The 21,973-nt window shown below is 43.4% G+C and overlaps 2 protein-coding genes across 3 annotated transcripts in view; one reads left to right on the top strand and one right to left on the bottom strand.

The window, feature by feature from the left end:
• The window catches only part of ZDHHC17 (zDHHC palmitoyltransferase 17), a 65,925-nt gene extending 59,990 nt beyond the window's left edge, over window positions 1–5,935 (top strand). The window contains exons 16-18 of one of the 2 annotated variants that reach the window (XR_015772460.1): window positions 707–801; window positions 2,792–4,166; window positions 5,678–5,935. Coding sequence is in view for 1 of the 2 variants with exons in the window: in XM_088054786.1 (XP_087910912.1) it covers window positions 707–801; window positions 2,792–2,930 (234 nt within the window). In the remaining variant the exon portion in view is untranslated. Of the gene's footprint in view, window positions 1–706; window positions 802–2,791 lie in introns of both variants that reach the window. The other variant, XM_088054786.1, reaches the window with a different exon arrangement.
• A 1,768-nt stretch (window positions 5,936–7,703) lies between these two features.
• CSRP2 (cysteine and glycine rich protein 2) lies at window positions 7,704–16,328 on the bottom strand. The gene is made up of 6 exons (XM_005519378.3): window positions 16,248–16,328; window positions 12,596–12,716; window positions 10,490–10,658; window positions 9,369–9,498; window positions 8,606–8,699; window positions 7,704–8,006 (listed from the first exon to the last, which is right to left on the bottom strand). The coding sequence occupies exons 2-6, from the start codon at window positions 12,705–12,707 to the stop codon at window positions 7,930–7,932; spliced, it is 582 nt and encodes a 193-aa protein (XP_005519435.2). The 5' UTR covers window positions 12,708–12,716; window positions 16,248–16,328; the 3' UTR covers window positions 7,704–7,929.
• Between the last annotated feature and the right edge of the window lie 5,645 nt (window positions 16,329–21,973).

Here is a 21,973-nt window from a genome sequence, read left to right as displayed (position 1 = left end):
TTTAATCTCTCAGCCTTGCTGGAGGAGGCAAGCATCTGCTGTCTCTTAGCATTAGGCATCATTCAGTTCTAATTCACATGGCCTTTTTTTGGTGCAAGAGGTTAAAATACCTACCTCCTGCTTTCCATTCTCAGAATGACAAAAATGTAAGACAGACCAGAAAAGGGCAATAAAGACTAATAGAGGATAAGAGCTGTGGGGCCAACTTATAATGATGCTGTATGTTACTAACAGAAAGGGAGTGGTAGTTTGACAGAGGATGCAATCATTTCTTACACTGCTTCAGTGTGAGTTGACGCCATATTACTGAACTCTAATCTCACCAAACCCAAGTTTTCTTTATCCTTTCTAAGGAACAAAAGTCATACTGAAAACCTTGAAGTATGACTTGTTATTAATGAACCATGTGACTTGAATTCAATCTTACCAGAAAGATTTCCTGGAAATAGGAATTATTCTCTAATTCTTAGGTAAAACTTTTCAGTAAGATATTGTCCTCCAATTTTACAATGTTACTTACTTACAATATATATCAATTTCAAAATCTTATGCTTTATGTTTGCTTCTGATAATTTCTACAGTCAAAAACTTGTTTGTCAAAAGAAGGACTTTAAACAGTAAATTTGGTCCTTTTTCAGTCTGTCTTGTGCAGTACTTGGTTAAATGTTTTTATGTAAGCTAAATTACTTATTTTTCCTGTCTTAAGATATCTTGCTTGGGTATCACAACAAATGAAAGGATGAATGCAAGAAGATATAAGCACTTTAAAGTTACAACCACATCTATTGAAAGCCCATTCAAGTAAGTTTTGAAGCGTACACAAATTTCTTGTGTAGCCTTGCATACATTTGAATCATGTTGCTTGTCAAAACAGAACACACCTAAATACTTTCAGAGTATCTTCTCTACTTGGAGTGCTGAATCTTGTCAGCTATTTTCACAGTCACACATTCTATCCAGTTAAAGGAAGTGATTAATGCTTTGTAGCATACGGTGCATAAACACAGAAAAGAATGCTTTCCAGCAGTGGTTGTATTTCATCATAGAGTTGATGGGGAAATAAATACCCTCTTTATAAAGCAGATGCTCAAACCAGAGGTAGTTGCTTACTGCAGCATGTCTGTGTTGACCTGGACATTGATTTCCACACCAGGCACTTTCTCCTGAGTAATACTTACTGTTGAATGTGCTGCTCTGTGCAGTAGCTCCCCTTTCTTCTACTGTGAGAAAAGAGGCTTCACTTTCTTCCTATTCATGAGGAAGAGCATGGCTAAAGCTGTTTGTGGGGAAAGGGAGCAGGATGTCCCAGGAACTGAAGTAGGTGTTGCATGGGTGAGAGCAAGCTGTTGCATACAGTTTTTGGGCATCAGTACTTAAAAGGGTAGATTGGGATTCTGGTTTCTGCAGTGATGAGGATGCAAGATGAAGGATGGGGTCTTGGGGATGAAATAGCACTGAGATGGGAATACAGGGTCATAGAGCAGCTTGTGGAGCCAAAGCAGGACATAAATGAAGGCACGAAGCTGATATATTGATGGTTTGAGAGCATGTTACAAAAGGAGCTGGATAAAGAAAAAACCGCCTCTCATCCTGCTGCGCATGCTGTGCCTCCTGTGGGAGCTGCTGCTCTTTCTGGTACCACGCAGGGTAAAGGAGATGGGAGATGGGAATTGTGATCAGGAGCAGTCAGCGTGGATTCACACAGTCCTGTGCAATGTGCTCTAGGATGACCCTGGTTGAACCAAGGACCCACTGTAGTCCTTTTCAACCTTGCCCATTCTGTGATTCTGTTATGTAGCAGATGGATTTCTGTGCTAGACAATTGTGTGGTTTTTTTTAATATCTCTTCATACAGAGCTTGTAGTGAGAAGCAGAGAAGCATCTCTGTGTAGTTGCAGTGTTCCTACAGATTAGAGTTGTAGCAAATCCAGATAATTACTTTGCCTGGAAAACACAGGATAGGAAAAAAGTGCTAGTTTGATCTCAAATTACTGTCACATTCACTAACCATTTTAACTGAAATAGCTGCTATTATAAAAATTACATGCGAAAATAACACCAGATGTCTGAAATAATTGACTTAGCATCACCTGTCACATGAAGCATTGACATCAAATAGTTTAATCTCTTTTTTGCTTAGACCTGCTCTCACATATTACATGAGCTTCTCCTCCAGAAAACTGATCTATTCAGCCCATGTCTAATTAAGTTAAAAATCCCCCTCATGTTAGGAGTTTTCTGTAGGTTTCTTAAATATTTGACAGTTAATTGATTCAGCCACAGAAAGTACTTGAATAGTTCATTTCATTCAGACAGTGCTTTCTTAATTTTGTGTTGTCAAGGGACCTGGTTGATCCTAGACCTGCAGCTGGTGAACCAGTATGTATGCAGAAGCAGATATCAATAAATACAGAAATTATTCTAGGAAGACATTCTCTTCATGCCATCTGTACAGTGCCACTGTTCCTCTTAGAACAGGATCTGAACTATCAGGTTGTGCTACGTGGTGGTAGATGGCTAAAAACTTGTTTTGGTAGATAGTGGAAGAAAGCTGGTGTCTTGATTATGCCTAAGGACCAAACATTCACCAGTCTGGTGACCACTTATTATTTCAGAATGTGCTCATCAAATTGCTTATCAAGTATGAGAGCAATTCTGAACATACTTGGTTGTCTAAAGTTACTAACTTAAAGAGTGAAGAACCAAATTTTTAGGTAGGCAAAAAGATGATGTACTTTGTTAGATGAGCTATGATATTCCTTGCTAACGTGTGTTTTTCTTTTGTTTTTAGCCATGGATGTATAAGGAACATTATAGACTTCTTTGAATTCAGATGCTGTGGTCTTTTTCGGCCTGTTATTGTGGACTGGACAAGGCAGTATACAATAGAATATGACCAAACTTCAGGATCAGGCTACCAGCTAGTGTAGCACCACCTTCATCCTGTGAGCATATCATACTGAGTGGTGCCTGAAAAATTTTCTCTGTCTCTCTCGACTCCGCATCCCTTGAAGAGTAGCATGCTTTGTGTAGGGCTGATGATGAATCATAAAGGTACCTTCTCTTCATCAGAGTTTTATTAACAAAAGTATAAATGGACAGAATAAACTGCCAAACCTGATAAGGAAGAGGAGGAAGATCAAAAAGGGATTTTAACAGTTCTTAACATGAGAATTATTCATGACAACATATTCACAGTATTTGTTATTGGGTTTTTTATTTAAGATCTTTCACAATGGAGCATGAGATTATTGAAGTATTGACATAAGTAGTTATATTGTGCTGAGCAGAAAAATTTGTATCCCAATATCAATAATTCCACTGAAACAAGAATCTAGAATATAAAACTAAATTTCATGATACAGAGTTCACTGATTGCTATGTTGTAGTTCCTGTAATGTGATTTTTTTTAATACAGATTTTCTGTAGTAAGATGTACATTGAAAAATGTGCTTTTCAGTACTGTTATAAACATCCTATGGTGGGGATCCCCTGTAACAAGTTATAGCAGTAGGGCACGTCAGTTAATGTTGAGTAAAAATATGCTGCCCACGTTATTTTGGTGATTGTTTTTGCCACCAGTTAGTGGTACAACTAAATACTTGTAATAACCCTGTTCTGAAATAATGTAGTCTGAAATAAACAACTGCGCCAATAAGGAAAGCTTTTCTGTCAAAGTTAAAGCTCTGCTTAATTGCATGACACACCTGTAAAATTAGTTTACAGTATATAATGTTCAGGGAAAAAAAAGTGGGGAAAAATAATTATTTTTGAAGTAATTGTATAAGCAACTTACAGACTAGCAATGTTTTAGTATTAGGTTTGGTCCTCATGCAGTACAGTGTAGTGTATTTGGAGACACGTTGGAAGAGAAATTACATGGGGGATACCACAGATGTAAAAGCAAATGTCTCAGTTACAAAAAGACAAGATAGTTTCAAATTGAATGCAATTGCAGAAGAACCCAAAGTTGCCTGAAATGCTTATTTCATTTGGATGTGAAATAATAGAACCCAAACTTTAAAAACACAAAAAATTAAAAATCCCCATAACAGCACGTGCACACAGAAAATGCAGAGCGGTGTTCTGAAGATGATGGTGTATTGCACGTGGAAATCGCCCTTAATTTCTGTTTTTAAGTTCTCATGCTACAGATGTGTTGGAAGGTAAGGAATGATCTGAAATTGCATTCCAAAGGGGCTTTTCTTGAATGTGATGCACTGATTTTTGTTATGGTGTTTTCATATACTCATAGTGAATTGTTCACTGCTTCCTTAACTATTGTTTACAGAGAGACTGAGAATCAGTTTAGTTCTCTTCTAAGTGCTGTAGCAACCCAGTGGTTCGAGGAACCTGTGAGGGGAGTTTGGGGAGGGACCTGAAAGCAGATGTCTGAGACCAGTGTAAAGAATGTGTATCTGTATATAAATAATTTATCAAATAGTTTTCTCTTTGTGAGTGTGTGTTTAGTGTATTTAAAGCTGCTCATTTTCATTTTATTCAACCAAAAAAGTGTAGGAAGATATCTAATGAGCTTTTAGTGATGTTAAATATTGCTGTTAATAGGCATTATGCCCTGCAAATTCACTGCATGTTTGATGCTTGGCAAAATTAGCGTTTTCTGTAATACGCAGATTACAGGTAATAAAGCAATCTAGTGGTATTCCCGGCCCTTGCCTTAGTAAGAGGAGCAGTGAAACTGTAAATAGTTGATGTTCAGTATTTGCAAGTAAACATTTTTTCTGTAGCTGTTCATTGATCTCAAGACATGCACTTAGTTTGCAAGTACCAGATATCAGGATTTACAGAAGTACAGCATTAATCCTTGAATGTTTAATACTGGAAAAATCAACGTTGTCTTGGACACTTAAGAGGAGCGGTTTGGGTATAGGGGTGGCAAGAAGCTTTGGCTACTGTTGTCAGACAAAATTTGTAATCCTAACAAAAACATGCTCTATTTCTGTAAAAACAATTGACTTAAGTTATTCATATTTTTTTCTAATCAGAAAATAGCATGAAAGCTTTACACTATGGTTTGTTTTAATCACCAATGATGCTCTGCATATTTCTTCATTCATTTCCTTTTTTTTTTTTTGCATTTTAGTTGGGGGTCAGTTGACTTGAGGAGCTTCAGTACACTTTATTAAATATCATACAGCCACCAGAAGAGCAGTTCAGTGCATGATGCAAGTTTTGGTCATATTTCCCCAGCAGCATTAACTGCCATGAATTGCATCATGCACTCCATGTCAAAAATGTTTGCAAAAGAAGAGGTAATCCTTGGTAGCACATAGCAAGTTCTGCACTATTTACATGTCAGTAGCTCTCTGGTGACAATTTGTTGAGGCCTGCAGAATCTGAGCGATAGTAGGTAGCTGTGAAAATTAACATGCATATCTGGATTTGGGATGTATGAAGTTTCCAGTGCAAAATGTAACTTGTCTTGAGTAACACTGAATTGTTGATGTGAAATCATAAAGCAAGCAGGGGGGAGCCAACTATGCAGCATTTTTCTGTCAAGTTATCAAACTTAAAATTCACTTGTTGAACCAAAACTGCATTGCTTCTGAAACTTAAACTGATCCGGACAAACAACAGATAAGACCAACTTAATCTGACATAGGTAGAATAAATAGGAATTTTGTCTTGGCCCTAAACATGTGCTGTTTCTTTGCAGGTTTTCGTATTCTTTGATGTCCACCAGATTTTTTTTTCAATTAATGTGTAAAACAGCATCACTACATTTTAAGCTGTGGATTTTTTTGTATATTATTTATAACTGTGCCAAGTATTATTTTAATACTGTCGAGATCTTGATGTGTATTACATTGTGAACAAAAAAAAATCTGTAAAATGTTTAATAAACTAGCTCTCCTTACATAAATTAAATCTGTTAAATTTTGTAAGTTATTAATCAAATAAATATTGACTCTTAGATGCAGTGTTTGTATTGACTTGGGGTGTGATTTCCTAGAGTGTAGTTTCTGACCTTTCAGAAACTTTTAGTTTCTGACCTTTTAGTATCAGAAACCTTTCTGGAAAGATGTATAAGTGTCTTACAGATGGCACACACCCAAATCTGTACAGATGTGAAATCCTATGAGTTACTACACTGTTGTGGTAAATTACACCTTTGCACTACCACTTAAAGTTAGCATTTGCTAATTAAATATTCCTGTCTTTTGAGTGAAGCATGCTGGCAAGGTGACATTTCTGAGGGGAGAACTCCATCTAGGGAATGTGTTGTGTGGCCCTAATGTACTTAATGACATTTGAGGTATTCTAAGGGTCAGCCAGACATCTGCACAGGGCTAGGATGTGTCACACACACACACAAGATGTGTGCTTCTGGGTGGCACTTGAAGGAGATAGACTACCTTGGCTCTTCTGGTCCATGCTAAAGGTTAGAGTTTGAGTAGAAACAAGGTAACAATCCAGCTTTGAATTTAATCGGGATATTTATAACCAGCAACATGTATTAAAGTATAAGGCTAGAATTTAGGAGCACATTTAAAGGGAAGAAAAAAGTGTTTTCTACTGAGTCTTAGTTTGGTATTGACACTGTGCATTAGTGGTGGTATTCTCCCCTTCCCCACACATTGTACCTGGCAAGGCTGTGTCCAGGCTGACCACCCTTTGGCTTGTCAGGAAAAGACCAGGGAAGACTTGACCTGTGCTGAAGATCTCCATCCAAGATTTGCAGTGCTCCATCAGAGGAATTGTTGTGCTGGAGAGTCCTGATGATTTGAAAGCTGGTTTCTGGGTTTGAGGTTTTTTTGGGAAAGAAGGGAGCCCTCTGCACCCTCATTGTGCTTTGACTAGAGTTCAGTGCCTTGTATCTCCCATTAGCTGCCTTTTAGTAAAATCACTTTCTTGCTATGAAAGCAATGTCAATGGTATGAGTAAGTATCAGGACTGAGAGGTTTTTCCCCAGGGTTCCTAGGCTGTGTTGTTGCTTGCTGCCTCACTCATGCCTGAAATGTGCTGCTTCAGACTTACTGTTATCTTCTTCAGTTCTAATCTTTCTTGCTCTGTGAACTGGACAAGCTCTTGGGTCACATTTTGAGCTGGCTTGTTTTTCCTCCTATCCACATGGTTCCTTTATAACCTGTACAAAATGCTCATTGTGTATTATTTTGAGTAGTACATATTATTTTAATTAGACTTTTGTCTTGAACTGCTTCACTGCCTCAGACCATGGTCATAGATGTTGTTTGAAACTGCTTTAGACTGTGCTGATACACTTGCTTAATGTTTTGTTGCAACATTCCCAGTCTTGAATGTGTTTCCATAAATTCAGTGTTGTGAAGGCTTCTTTTATCCCAGAAATGTATCAGCCTGCTTCCCAAACCAGACAAGAGTTTCAAAGCTTGTTTTTTTAAACCTAATAACTTCTTAATCTGCAGCTGTCTCAGTGGAATATTCCTGTGCAGTAAGTTCTGTGCATAACAGCACCTCCAGACTATTATGGTGAAAATGGTTTGTTTTTCATTTACTAGAGACTCTGCCAGAGACAGGCAGCCATTTAGGCACAGTTACCCCTTATCTATCACTTTAGAGCTGTGTCACCGTGCACAGCTGTAGAGCAACACTCCCCTCACTTTTATTGCAGACAAAGTAGGCAACACTTAGATTTATGTATATCAAGATTTATGTATATCAACAAGCAAAGCTTTATTGATTAGATTTATGTATATCAAGAATTATGTATATCAACAAGCAAAGCTTTATTGAATTGATACTCGGTATTAAAGGTGTTAAAATGTGATACAGAAGGTGAGGAAAAAAACTGTGTGTGTGTTTTTAAAATCATCAGCTGAAGGTACACTACAGTAACTAGTATCTGTTTCACAGTAGTTAGTAACATTTAAGATACTCTTGTTCCTTCTAGCAGGATCTCAGCAGAGCTGGAAGGCGTTTTTAGCCCACTCACTGGGCATGAACAAGGGCACCTGCTCCCTGGCCATACCCAAATCCCTTGGGGCCAAAGTTCTTTGCGTAACAACCTGTGAGAAAGATGAACATGCAGTAGCTTAATCTTCTGGCATGTTAATTAAGAACAGCACTGTCTAGGCTAATCCTCTCAGCAATTCCTCCTTAGTCACTAGAATATCCCCCTGGGAAGCAACACTTAGAAATATTTTGTTAAACTACATAACTAACAGGACTGAACTCAGTAGCCAGGACTGTTTGGTCTGTGTAGCTCCCAGCCCACTCTGTGAGAGCAACTCACAGGTCGGTTCTGGGGCTTGGTGTCTGTTAAGGCATTTGTTGTCATCAAACCACTGTGTGGTTCAAGTTTATATCCACAACGACCCAAAGCAGAGCAGGATGCTTGCTGGCTTGTTTCCTTACTCTGATCAGGCAGAGGGCAAGGCTGCTGCTGCATTTATCAGTATGTGAGGTTTTTACTCGATGCAGATGTCAACTACATCAGCAGCTTCAGTAATCTCATATTTTACTCTATTCCTATGACTTACAGAGCACTTTCATGTGAACATAAGCCTGAAAGTTTCTTATATCAGCCATATATTGACCATTTGACATTATCTTGACCAAGACATTATCTTGACCCATAAACAAACAGTCTTTACTTTTTTCTCACCTTTACAATAGATTTCTCCCTCTTTTTCAGTTAGGGTTGTAGATTCTAAGCTTTTTCCACACTTGGCACATCGGAAGCAGTTCTTGTGCCATGGCTAGAGAAAAAATGAAAAAGACAGTATTAATACACAGCATGCCAAAGTTGGTAACAAAACACATTAACTGGATATATCTGCATCACTGTTGATTAGAGACTGAAAGTGCAGCTGAAGTGAAAATCAGTTGAAGTGCACCAGTAGCAGACAAGAGCATTTGCATTTCTGTGAGCAGCACAGCCCAAGATCCCACCCAGCATCCTGCTCAGAGCACCATTCTGAAAGATTTGGGCTTGCTGTGATCAATTCAGAGCACATCTTGGCTCTCTGTAAAGTGAGTCAGACAGCTGGCAGACTGACATGCAGTTTTACTTGGTATTTTCAAGAGATCATCCCCCTTTTGCTGAAACATTCAGTCTCCCTCACAAGCTTCACACCTCAAGATTGTTTCCTCTTCTGGGTGAGAGGGGCCTCTCTAGTCTGCTTCAAGTCTCTAGCATGAGACAATATTAAATCTTCACCTCTGAAATCTAAGGTGATCACTCATCACCCTGCATTTCAACTGCTTTTTTTTTTTTTAATTAAGTAGACTGATTTTACTATTCCCAGTGCAAATAAGTGCAATTTTAAGGTAACTGCCCTGCAGTTGGTTCCCTGCTGGGACCAACATAACACACCTTACTCAGAAGTCCACATAGCAGGTACAAAACAGCACATGCAGTTCCTTACCTTTCCAGCTCCTATTACTTTCTCTGCTGCATAAACAGAATCACCACACCTTGAGCATTTCTCTGTCCCTCCAAACTTCTGAGCAAACTTGGAAGGGTTTGGATTTGTGGTGGGCCGGTGAGAAGGTGTGCTGAAAGAAACAGGACATTTGTTTTCTCTACTCTTTTACTAAACAATCTCTTGCTCTGCTTAGCAACATGAACAGACCAGCATCCAGCACATGGTACAGAATACAGTACTGCTGCAAAACTAGAGAAGTAAGTTACCAGCAAGGCCATACAATTACATTTGGTAGGGAAAAAACCAAAGCCACAACAATAAAAAGAGAAAGGCCATGCTTTAAAGGATAAAGATAAGCCACTGTAAAGGCTAATTTCCTGAGGAGCCTTCCCCTTTTCACTTAACTAGAAGAGCTGAACTCTATGAGGACATGGACTTTCCAGATAGTAAGCTACAAATAATTCTGTTAAGGTTCTGTCCACTGATTATAATCAGGAGCCTGAATGGATCACTGAACCTGGCTGGAGAGCATACGTGATATAAACATTAACCAGTAATTTGGGAACTTGCATGAAGCAAGTTCTGAGACATACCTCAGCTTCTTTCTACATGCTTTGCTTTACAGCAAGAACTTAATCAGACTAGGAATGTTTACTATTTAATGTGACTTTTGGTTTTGGCTATAATTAAGCACAAATGGTTCTTCATTTGCTAGTTAAAAATTCATTCTGCTTGTAGCCCCAGATTCTCAGCTGTTCAAGTCCATCCCTGCAAGAACATGTTGAGCATTGCCATTTCCAACATATTTAGGAGGGCAGTGTGAGACCCACAGTCACCTCTGTGAGCTTATGCAATGCCATCAGCAGCTCCATAATCCAATCCCCTATGGCTCATTCATAGGGTGTGTCTTTGCTTGCACTAATTCCTACTGTTCCAGCTCACATAGTCACCAGTGTGAGCTTTGTGCACTGCAGGTTCAATGCCCTGCATCCAACTAGACTGGAGTATTTTGCAGCATTTCTATTCCAAACAGGAACATAAACAAAATCCAGCCTGAAAGACTCCTCTGAAAACAGTACTGAAGGACAAGGGCCATGCAACCCCCAACTCGGTTCACTCACTTCTCAGGCTTGATGCCTAGTCTCTCTCCCCTGTCCATGTTCAGCGTGCCTGCCCCTTGGCCATATCCATAGCCTTTTGGGCCATATTTCTTCCCATAGCAAGATTTACAGTAAACTTCAGCATCATGGATTGCTACAGTTGTGCTGTCCAAGTTTTTCCGGCAGACCACTGGAGAAAAAAAAAAAAAAAGTTAAACTGCCTTAAGGGACTATTTCCATCAGCACATATTGTAAGCCAAAAATCAAGTGAGAAGTGATGTTATGGGTTTCCCTGTCCAAAACTCTTCCCATTAGGCTGTGGGACCACCAGAGATTAGAGGGAGCAAGTTGCTGTTTGAATCTGTGAATTATGCTTAGCCCTGTAAAGGGCTCTATTTCCCTCCCACCTCTTCATGACCGTGACATTTAAAGCCTGAAAACTTGCTGTTGTTTGATGAATGAGGCTGCTCAGAAACCCAGAGAGGGCAGTCAGCAGTTTCCCTTGACAGATGCCATACAGCAGGAAGAAAAAGCCTGTCTTACAGAAGAGCCCCTGTCCTGCCCTTTGGGCCAGGGAAAAAAAACAAACCTTCAAGGTTCTCCCCCCACCCCCACCTCAATACTGCTTCTGGGCAGAGCTGGGTCTGGTTCACAGCTGTCACCAGAGGGGCTGTGCTTTTCTGGCATTTCTACATTGCCCTTCAGCACAATGCAAGCCCTCTCTCTACTCAAGGTTACAGTAGAAGGGAGAACTATTTCCTTCTTGAATCTCCTTTTGTATGCCAACTGGCACACACTTTCCATCTGCAACAACATTATGCCCATGAAAAAGAATTTGGGGAGAAATAAAAAACAACACCCTCATGAATTTTTTGTTCAAAGATTAAATGCTTTCAAAACACTGGGTGACTTTTGCTTATGGCAACCATTAGCTCCGTTCTTTTTATAAGCCACTAATATCCAATAAGTAAATCAATTAATGCATGTTTGTTAAGTCTACAGACTTTAACCCCAACAGAAGTATGCACTAAGGAAAACCCATGTATTCAGACACACTAGAGCCATTGTTTGACTGTAAGTTCCAGGTTTCTTTTAATAGTAACTCCCATAAAAGGCTGAAAGTGAGGCAGCTGAGGCATCTAATCTTTGTTTTTTGTAACCACTGGTAGAGCTCAAGGAAAGGAGCGTAGGTGTGCCAAGGCTCTCAATGCCAGCACAGCGCACCAAGGTTAGGCAGCAGACCTAACAGCAAACTTGTTTGAGGGGCCCAGCTGTAACTGCAGCCAATGTAAGAAGGCTAAACCTAGCTCTGGCCATATGTATTAATCACCAACAAGTAGGGCAAAACAGTACCTCATGTTTGCAATAAAGTAAAATTCTCTTGATTCAGACACAGAGGCTGTCTGTTTGCAAAACTGGAGCCTCCAATTCACAGGGACCCTTTGTTCCCTTCATCTAAGCAGAGGTATTTTCAGCAGAGAAAGTGATTTTCAATGCCTCACTGGGCTTGTTGGTTGGACTGGAAAATAATGCTGTGGACTCCTTTCATCTGAAATAAACCACAGGCCTCTGTGCCAAGAAAGTTTAGGCTTTTGGCTGTGCTAAAGCATCAACAACTCAGCTGTGCTCTTGCGCGCTCCTGTCCTGGTCTGCACAGGACTCCAGGGCAGCAGTTTGATAGCTGTTCCTTCAGCTTCTGCCAGCCCTAGGACCATGGGGAGAAGCCCAGTTGAGCTCAGATCAGTGCAAACAAGGCTCTGCCACTGGCCTTCCTACTCTGCATGAGCAACACTTAAGTCAGGTTTACAACCTCAGGAACCCTTAGATGCCCAAGGAAAAGGCTGGCAAGAGTACAAATGTCTCTGCTCTGAGACGTACATCCCAACCCCTGATATGATAAAACCTCTCCAGGAGGTGAGTTCTCCCCTCGGGGATGCCAAGCCCAGGAGGCACATGGGGAAGCAGGAATCAGCCTCAACATGTGATGGACAAAGTCACCTCTGGCCACTGCCATCCCCAGTGCCTCACAGGTACCAGCTGAGTCTGGGATGCCTCCTGTGAACCATCCCCTTGCTGCTGTGACCCCCACGGCTACACCAGGAGAGATTTTTGGCGGAGAATACTTACTGCAGAGGAAGCAGCACCGGTGGAAGCTCCTCCCGTCACACTGCACCTCCTCAGCATGGTAGACGGTGCGGCCACAGGCACCGCACTTGTTGCCACCTCCCCAGTTTGGCATGGTGGTTCTCTGTGCCCAGCCAGAGGAAGGGAGAAGGGGAGACATTTGTTAAACAGTGTGCTCCACCATGCTGGTCCCAGAACAGCTGGGGTTACAGGCTCCTTTAAACCAGATCTGTGAAGTTCGTGTGGCATCAGAGCATAACCCTGCAATTTCATCAATTGTTTAAAAACGTGACCTTCCATTGCATGAGAAGTTTTTGGGACCAGTTCAACTTCCCAGCTCTTCAGATGCCAGACCAGACTTAAAGGCTTAGGCAGGCTCTCTACGGCTATTTGTAAAAGCAGACAAACTGGCAAGGGGAACAGAGACCACTGCTGCTGAACAGCAAGAAAAACAGACACAGTCTTCACGAGCCACGTCCTCTGTCCCTGCCTGGGGATTTTGAAAGTTACATAAATTGGATATGCACAAATTACAGTTTCATGCACAAGAGCTTTACTGTACCTGGAACGAATGTCCCCCAGATGGATATAATTTCAGTTTCTATGCTTCATTACTGCTGGGCCTCTTGTCTGATAGAAGCAATCCAATTGTGCCAACAATGGTGTTTTGTTTTACTGCAGGGCCTATCATTTGGGATGTGGTACAAGCCAAAGTTCACTTCACCAGAAAACCACCTATTAGGGTTGTAGGAACATTCTGAACTCCTTTGAGATCACACCTGCACTTCAAAGAAGCTTAAGGGGGATTATTTTCCAGGGATTCCACCCCTGTTACATGAACTGCACCTTTACCAGGCAGGTATATTAACCAAACCCAACTGCTCAAGTAGCCACAGCTGATTTAAAAGGATCCTGCATTACTTGCAATGGACACTCACCAAACTGGGGACAGGCATCTCACTCATTGTGTTAACCTGTAGCTTTGGGAACAGTGTCTTACATTAAGCCAGAAGCAGTGGTTGTCCCATCTCAAGCTGATCTGCTCCCTCCAGAACTCCCCTGCACTCCCTGTCACCACCCCCAGCAGTTCTCCCCAAGCTCAATGAGGAGCTCCTCCTATTGACTGTCTGGGGTTAAAGTTCCAAAGCAGAGCCCTGCCCATCACCTTCGGGATTTCTGGGGCTTTCCTCCTGCCACCACCACCACGAGCAAACACAGCAGTGTTTGCTGAAGGCTCATCTCGCTATCAGCCCTGAACTGCCCTTGGCTTGTGACTGCTGTTTAATGCTGGTTTGCTCTCCTGCAGCTCAGTGCCACCACCTCTCACCAGCACAGAGGCCAACAGCAGCCAGACAGGGTTACTGCCTCCATGAGCTTAACCCAGCAGAGCTGCACAGCACTCATCACCCACAGTGCTCCTTACTGATCCTCATTTCACACAGGGTTTTTGGGTGAGGACCATGGTTTGCCCACTGGAAGCCTAGAGGGCACCTCCTGCCGCCCTACCCCACCAGCAAGAGCATTCCCCTCCCTGCAGAGTTCCCACAGCAGTGCTGAAGTACAGGTCAACTACTAGGGAGGGAGGCTGGGAAAGAATTTCTTGGGAGCTTCTGACTTTTCTCCACAAAACTCACTTTCAGTCACCCTGAGAAGCTTTCCTAGGCCTGACAAGGGGAAGATACGCACAACAGCATCCCCACAGAAAGCCCACAGCCTGCTGCCTTCCTTCAGTTAACTTTGCACTCATCCCTCTGAGCCAGAAGCAGAGGACTACCAATCTCCAATTGCCTCCCTCATCAATAGAGAGGAGCTGGAAGTGCCACCACAGGGAGCCAGACAGGAGCACTTTTGCTTCAAGAGCTCCTTTCTCTAAGGGGCTCTTCTCCCAGTGTGTGGGACATGCCTCAGCGCAGAGCAAGCTGCCTCGCACCCCAGGCAAGGTGGAACAGACTCACAAATCACAACTGAGAGCAGCAGTTTTGGCTAAGTCTGAATTACGTGACCCATCCTGCTTGGTAAAACAAGCCTCCTGCCCCAGCAGTATGAGCAGTAGTTCAGCAGTTTTAGGGATGCAAGGTAGGACGTGTGGTTCCCGAGTAAGACATGCTGCCAGGTAGCTGCTACAAGATCTTTGTCCAAGACAAGCAGACAGCCATTCATGGCATGCGGGAAAATAAGATTAGTTTATTAACCTAAATTGGGGCACCTTAGGTACATTCCTAACCAACAGCTTAGGAAACTTCCTCAGAGTGGCTGAGCAGTGCCATTTGCACACTGACACCAATTACTGAGACAGCCCTTTGTTTAATACTTCCATGGGATTAGCATCATTACTGCTCCGTGGTTTAGCACTAATACCCTGACCCAGCTAATAAAATTAGTTTTATGACATTTCCCACTTTGCTTTTGTCATTCTTGGCACAACTGTACAGTCTAAAAATCGAGATTCCATTTCTTTTATTCAAGTGCTTGGCTGTGCTACTGCACAGCAGCTGACATCAATCACAGCAAAGAGCGTCCTTAGTTGACGAGAATATAGGCTGCACAACACTTTGGAAAAGGAATGCATGGACTGGGGGGGAAAAAAAAAAAGAAAAAAAAAAGAAGAGATTCCTTTCCACTCTGTATGCTTTCCAAAATGTAAATGGTATTTGGTACAAGAACTACTTCTCTCTTTTCCTCTCATCATCCCCATACTCATGTTCTTTTGTGCATTTACATGAGCCTACACTATTATTTTAATAATTTTGTTAGCAAACAATAATTTAGTTTTCACGCACACTAGAGCTGAGCACCTGAATCAGGTTTCCCCAGCTTTGCCCCAGATTTCACATGCAATATTGGGCAACACAGGGTGCAGCTCCAACCTTTCTTCCCGAGCGAGACAAAATACTAGACGACCCGACAACCATTAGCTAACTCAAAACCTCTGATAAGGGCTTTGGGAATTCATTAAATGAAAAACAAAAAGGAACTTTAGTCAGCACTTCAAGGTAACCGTATTCTCTTCCAGAGAAGGTATTTCCATTTATCCTCCCATGATGTTCCTGTGGCGGTCTGCGTGGGAAGAACGGCAATATTTCCTCAGTTACTCAGCAGCAGGGGCTCTCAGGCCGGTGTCCCGGGCAGCCGTGCCCCGGCACAGCGCACAGTGCTGCTGCCCGCTCCTCCGCTGCAGGCTCCTTCCCGAGCCCCACAGGGAGCAGCTGCCGACCTCCAGCCCCACCCCAAGCCTGCCCTGCTCCCTCGGGACTCGGCGGCTACTTCATGCAAGCCCCCGGGGAGCTCAAAAGCAGCAATTAGACATACAGGTGATCTCACTGCCAGCACCAACAGTCCCGGCTGTCGGCTGCGGCTCGATGGCAGCCGCTCGTACCCCGCACGTCATCCACGGGACAAGCCACGGCAGCCGCCAACTCCTCTCCGACCCGCTTGCCAGCGGCAGCTCTAATTCAAGAGACCCAAGCCAGCCGCAAGACAGACACGAGAATTCCAGGCTATCCGGTTATCCTGGACGGCTTTTTCGGCTGCCCGTCGGGGAAGCCCGGCGCGTGGCAGCTCCATCATTAGAGCGGCCAAGCGGCAGCAGCGGGTGAGCATCGCCCGCCGCTGCCTCCCCCTCACCCGGTCCAGCCCACCGTGCCCCGGCACTCACCTCGGCTCGGCTCGGCGCGTTTCGGCACGGCGCGGCCCCGCGGCGCCTTAAAGGGCCGGGGCGGAGCCATGAGGGCCCGGCCCAGCCCCCGCTCCAGGCCCCGCTCCTGGCGCGGCGCTGCCCGCGCTGGGCCGGCCCAGGCCGAGGGACAGAGGGGCTCGGCCCGGCCGTGGCCGCCCCGGGAGGCAGCAGGAGATGTCCCAGCTGAGCCTCGGACCACAGGACCCCAGCTTGTGGTTCTACCCAATTTTAGGATTTTGCTTGACGCTCTTGCAGGTTCCGTGACGGTGTTTTCCCAGAACACGGGAAAGGGACGTTTTCCCGAGAGCAGGCTTCGGGAAGGAGGTTTCCCAGGACGTGAGGAGCGGGCGAAGGCAGGAGCCCGTGCCCAGCTCGTGGGAGCCTCGGGGAACTCGGCACCGCAGCTCCCGCTGGAACACTGCTCCCGTGGGGACTGATTAGGAGAGGCCTTAATAGTTTTCACAAAAGGCCAGCAATTAGAGCTGTCTACAGCATGCTGGAGAAAACTGCCCGAGGCTTCAGCTGCTTTTTGTAAGTGTCCCCATCTCCCAGTTTCCCAGGGCTGCTGCACACTGGCTCTGTCGGTCTCAGGATTATGCACAGGACTCCCTGTGTCTAGCGGGACGTGTGGGTTTATCCCCTGCTCGTTATTAATCCAATACCAAATCACCTCCTCGTTGCCCACAGGAATGCCGGGCAGCACGGGCACGACCTTTTCACACGCACCAGAGACAGCCCCAGGCATGGCACCTGCGAGCCCTCCTGCACAAGCACCGTGCAGGGAGATGGGCTGTGTGCTGGCCGGGGTGGAACACGTCCCGCCGAGCTGTTGGCACAGACAGCTGGGTGACACGCAGCCTGGGCCCAAACTGCCTTACTGTGAGGTGACTGAAGGTGAGCTCCACACCAGATCAGAGAATGAGAAGGGTTACCTGTTCTCTCCCCTTAAAATGTTCTTTCCATGTACTGCAGCCCGTGTGCTGGCAGCTACAACTTGCTGAGATTTTTTTGCTTTCTAGTTTTTAATTTTCTTTTTTTATTTGTAATGAATTTTGAATGATCAGACCGTACATGATTTATGTGCATCTCAGAGGCCTGCTCCATAAGCAAAACTGGTATCTGTTCTTGTGGAACAAGTTGATGTTCCCTGTAAGCAAGACCAAGAGTCTGACATCAAGCATCATAGCAAAAAACTTTATGCTAGGCTTTGAGGGAAGCGAGCACTAGGAGAAGCAGAAGTGTTAGCAACTCATTTCTCGAATTGGAGGTTGCATGAAGGGAGAGGATGTCTCAAATCCTGACAAGTAAGAGGTGTATGAGTCAGAGCAGGCTGACTCCATTTGCTGCAAGAAATGCCTGTGCTCTCTTGTCCAACCTGTCCTGCTCCCAGCCCTGCTGGAACTGCATGTGATGATGCTAACTTATTTACCATGTCTCCTCGGGTAGCCTCCAAAGCTAATAGATTCTGTCTTTTGATAACATTTCCTACAGACTATAAAAAATAAACAGCAGACATCCCAATGGGAAGAGAGAACCTAGCAGACCTAGTAAGGTCTGACCATACTCAAAGAAAGGAAATTCTTACTGTGACTAAGAGGCCACACTTGTATGAAATAAAATACTCTTCAGTGGTGAGGCACTGCTGAGTGAGCTAGAAGACAGTCTGACATCCTGTATTTAATTTTCTCTTGTTTAGTACTTAGATTGTCAGAAACAGAGCAACTGAGAGTCAGACGTAAGTATATCAAGTAAGTCCATTACTATAGGAACAATATTAAGGGATACATTACTGCAATGCTTGGGAATAATACCTTGGAATGAAGGAAAACAAATGAAAGAATTAAAATTTTTACTACATACTTGATTGATATGGACTATTTTTATTAATAAATTTTATAAATATAAGTATGCATATGTATATTTGTGGTCTATAAATACATAGTTGTTTTATTTATAAGCATACTTATTCTATCTTCTCTGCAGGTCTCTTTTTCTCTATTTCTTTCCTGAGAGCACAGTTGAGAATTTAAGATAAAGCCTGAATCCAGCCCTGCTGCATTCCTGCTTCCTGTCCTGCACTCCTTCAACCTGCCACCCTGAACATGCCTGCCATTGCCCAAGAACCCCACTGCCCCCTTCACCTTCCTCAGCATCCTCCTGACCTGCTCCTATCCCTGTGTTCCTGCCTAACTCCTGCTGTAAACTACTCTTTCTGACTCACCCAAAATTTCAGATGATAATACTCACTGGCCTGGGGAGGAATTCCCACCTAACCGCCGTGGCAGGCCCCTGTAGGCAGCCTGGCTCCTGCAGTCTGACAGCTTTTTTTTCTGGCTTTTGCCATTTTGATCTCAGCAGGTTATAATTAGGACAGTTTATTTCTGAAAAGCAGTGTTCAAGTGTATTAACAGCTTCTGTTCCTTTCCCCTGCTGATTTGGCAGCTCAGGGACAGGGGGGTGGTGTGTATGTTTCCTCTCTCTTCTGCTTTCCTAGCCATGGGAAAGCCCACAGGCTCCATGCAAAACTAGTTCTCCCTTCACATGTAAAATTCACCTGAAGCACGTTTATCACCTCAGAACAAATTTCTCAAGGTTTTAGCCATGCCGTAATTTTATGCAAGAGTTGTTTTCCATGTTTTGAAAAGCTGAGTAAACCATCAGCTTGTTTGACCTAGTTACTTCTCAAAAGACTTGGCACACATCAGTGTACTCAGGCCTTTTGCACCCACTAAGTAACTTCCACTCACCTAGGATTATTTTATCCTTGTTTGATCTTGTAAACATGGCCCATGTCTGCTTATGGCAGAGTCAATCTGCTCTGCTGGTAATCTTTGCTATCATTTTCTGAAAGTTTATTCTAGTTGGTCTAGGTTTCACTTTGCAGAGGGTATATTCATATTCTGACACTGTTTTTTGTCAGAACTAGCTTTATCCAAATACTGTTACTACTGACTAACTACCTTAAGTATGTTCTCATAAGACCATAATTTTTGCTATTTTTCCTATTAGGAAAGCTGTTTTGAAGCTAGCATTAGAGTTTATTGTTTACCAGCCTGGGAGGTCAGACACTGTTCAGTGTTTTCCGTGGTACATTGGTTAATTTCTCACTGGCCATCCCCCAAGCATGTCCCTCGTGAAAAGGATTTTCAAGTGCAGTATCAGCGAGTGAAAAATCAGTTTGTGCCCAGCACTACCCAGATTTGTCCTATCACAGAAGGAACTATGTGTTTAGCTAATTTACTTGGATAACATCCATGCATTTCAAGAGTGTTATACATTTATTCTACTAGAAATACAATAATGATAAATTAGTGAATTTTGCACAAATTAATGAAAATACAACAGACAATTCTAGAGTTTACCAGAGCTGTGATTTTTTTGTTTTTTAATTGTCTCTTCAAGTCCAATGTACAGATACAGAAAACATTCTCAGTATGAGAAGACTGTGCCTTCTAAGGTTATTGATTTCTTTATTATTGGTCATGTTTTTATTTTGTTTTGCTTTAGGGGCTCCAGGCAGAAATGGAGGCAGCTGCAGAGCTGCCCACTGTTACAAGTGTGAGTGCTGGTTCTTAAGGAGATTGAACAGTGGATTTTGACTCAGAGGCTCTCAGATTCCTCTCCAGTTCAGCAAAGTTTTTGGGACCCAGTGTGCTCCTGGTCCACTAGGGAGACGGATCCATTTATTCTGAGGGTCTTGCATGCAACAATTCAGCCTGATGTGAGACTTATCTAAATGAAACACACGGTTTGCATCTAATCCTAAATACATTTAGTGAGGTAAGGCACAGTGTAGGCTGCCAGTGATGAAGTTATCAGATCACAGCGCTGTAAAAACCCAGCAAAACATTGAAGTTACTATATTGAAGTTCTAAGGTTTTGAACAGAGATTTCTAAAAAGTCTGGGGAAACATGAGCTCTGTTTTAGATGCCAGCTCAGCAGAATATGAATACCTAGACTAGTAATGATGTCACCTCCCTGGCAGGAGGCATAATCTAGGCTGAAAGTATGGATTTCTTTAATAAAGCTCAATTTTTTCACAGTACTCTCATAAGGGCAAATTATCCCTTGTGTGTGCCATTGAAAAACCTGCAGGCAAGATCTTCAGTAATCTCAACCATGTACAAGTTCTGTTGCAGACTGACAGGATATCATTAGCGGAGGACAAAATCTGAGGACCCACACAGCTTGTTCCAATAATACTGTTACTGATTTTGAGGAGGCAAGAGAAATGTGTTTAATATTAGATATAAGGCACAGAGGGGATAGCCAGGTGAAATGGTCTGACTCCACTGTTTTCAGAAAGTTTCCTAGCTCCATCAGGCTGCTGAGGGAGTTACCCAGATAGCAGTGTCTCCAAATATATAATGTCAAAAAGCACTGGTTGGGCTGAAAAAAAGAGCCCATATGATCTTTTTTCCCCCCATTGTCCCCTTTCCCAGTAACTCTTAGGACTCTAAACCCTTCTCCACCATGCCAGCATGTCTGCATGCAGCTTCTTGTCCTGATAAGAAGAGGAACCTCAAAGGCAAGTTATGCCAGGGCGTTATATCACCTGTGAGCAGCCTTCCTCAGAGCCACTGGCAGTGTTGTGCCAGAGCTCCCTGCTAAGTGTTGTGAGAAAGAAAAGGGCGGACAGTTTCCAAGTTGCATTGTGTTGCCATTACGTGAAGTTTCCAGCATCCTTACATCAAAGGAAAAGCATTTCAGACTTCACAGAAACAGCTAGGGGGTGGTCAGCAGTAAACCCAGCAACGTGCTGATGCTTGCTGCGAGCCGTTGCTACAAAAGCTGTGCCTGCCTCTGGCAGCGCAACACGCTAAGATGCAATGATGCTTTACCTTTCCCAGACTAGGAACATCAGATGTAGAGTAAGGAAGTGAGAAATTTGGCAGGAAAACTGTCCCCTTGAAGGAGAATAAGCTATTGAGTGTGGTGGGGCTGGTAGTTTCTAAATGTGTCTCCTTGCAGCTAGCAGTGCTTTAATTACCCTGACTCTCTGCAGCGGGGTTTGGTGGGATTTTGTTCTCATCTGAACAAAACATGAGCATCAAACTCCTTTTTACTGACTGTAATGCTGGTGACAAGCACATGGCATTTGGGAATGTATGAGCATGCTATGAACCTGTTTTTCTTCAGCAGTAGAAAAGGAAAAGGTAGGTAAACCTCATCTCACATTGAATCTCCTGGTGGGAGAAAGACAGGAATCTCCATAAATATGATTGTGCTTCATTAACAGCCAGTGAAGGGGAATAGGTGGCACTGGTCACCGCTTTGGTGGTGCTTCTAAGACTGGGTGTGGGAGCAGCAACAAAAGCCAGCCATAAGATATAGTCCCCTCTGATTCCCTTGGCCTGAAAACTAAGCACCTGAAGCAGGCTCTGTCTAAAAAAGCAGGGGTATTCTGACTGCAGGCAGCTTGCCAAGGGAGACCCGTGCCTGAGAGCTATTCCCTACCTGCAGAGCTCCTGGTTTGGTGCCTAGCAGCTGTGAGTCTGAGCCCCTGTGGTGAACCAGCAGCAGCAGTGCATTTGTGTGATGCCTTTCTCCAGTGGATACCAGCTACAGGTGAGGCTGCATTAGCTCCTGCCATGAAAGTGAGCTTCCATTAAGCTCTATTTCTGTCTCTGACGTATTCCTGGTGTTCAGGATCCATGGCAGCAGCTGTGTGGCTGTCTTGATTTATAAGACAAATATCTGCCAA

Source organism: Pseudopodoces humilis, chromosome 5 (genome assembly GCF_049639895.1).
Source record: "Pseudopodoces humilis isolate 2021_Gansu_Grassland_sample_001 chromosome 5, ASM4963989v1, whole genome shotgun sequence".
Taxonomy (NCBI): domain Eukaryota; kingdom Metazoa; phylum Chordata; class Aves; order Passeriformes; family Paridae; genus Pseudopodoces; species Pseudopodoces humilis.
This window is presented reverse-complemented; position numbering and strand designations above follow the sequence as displayed.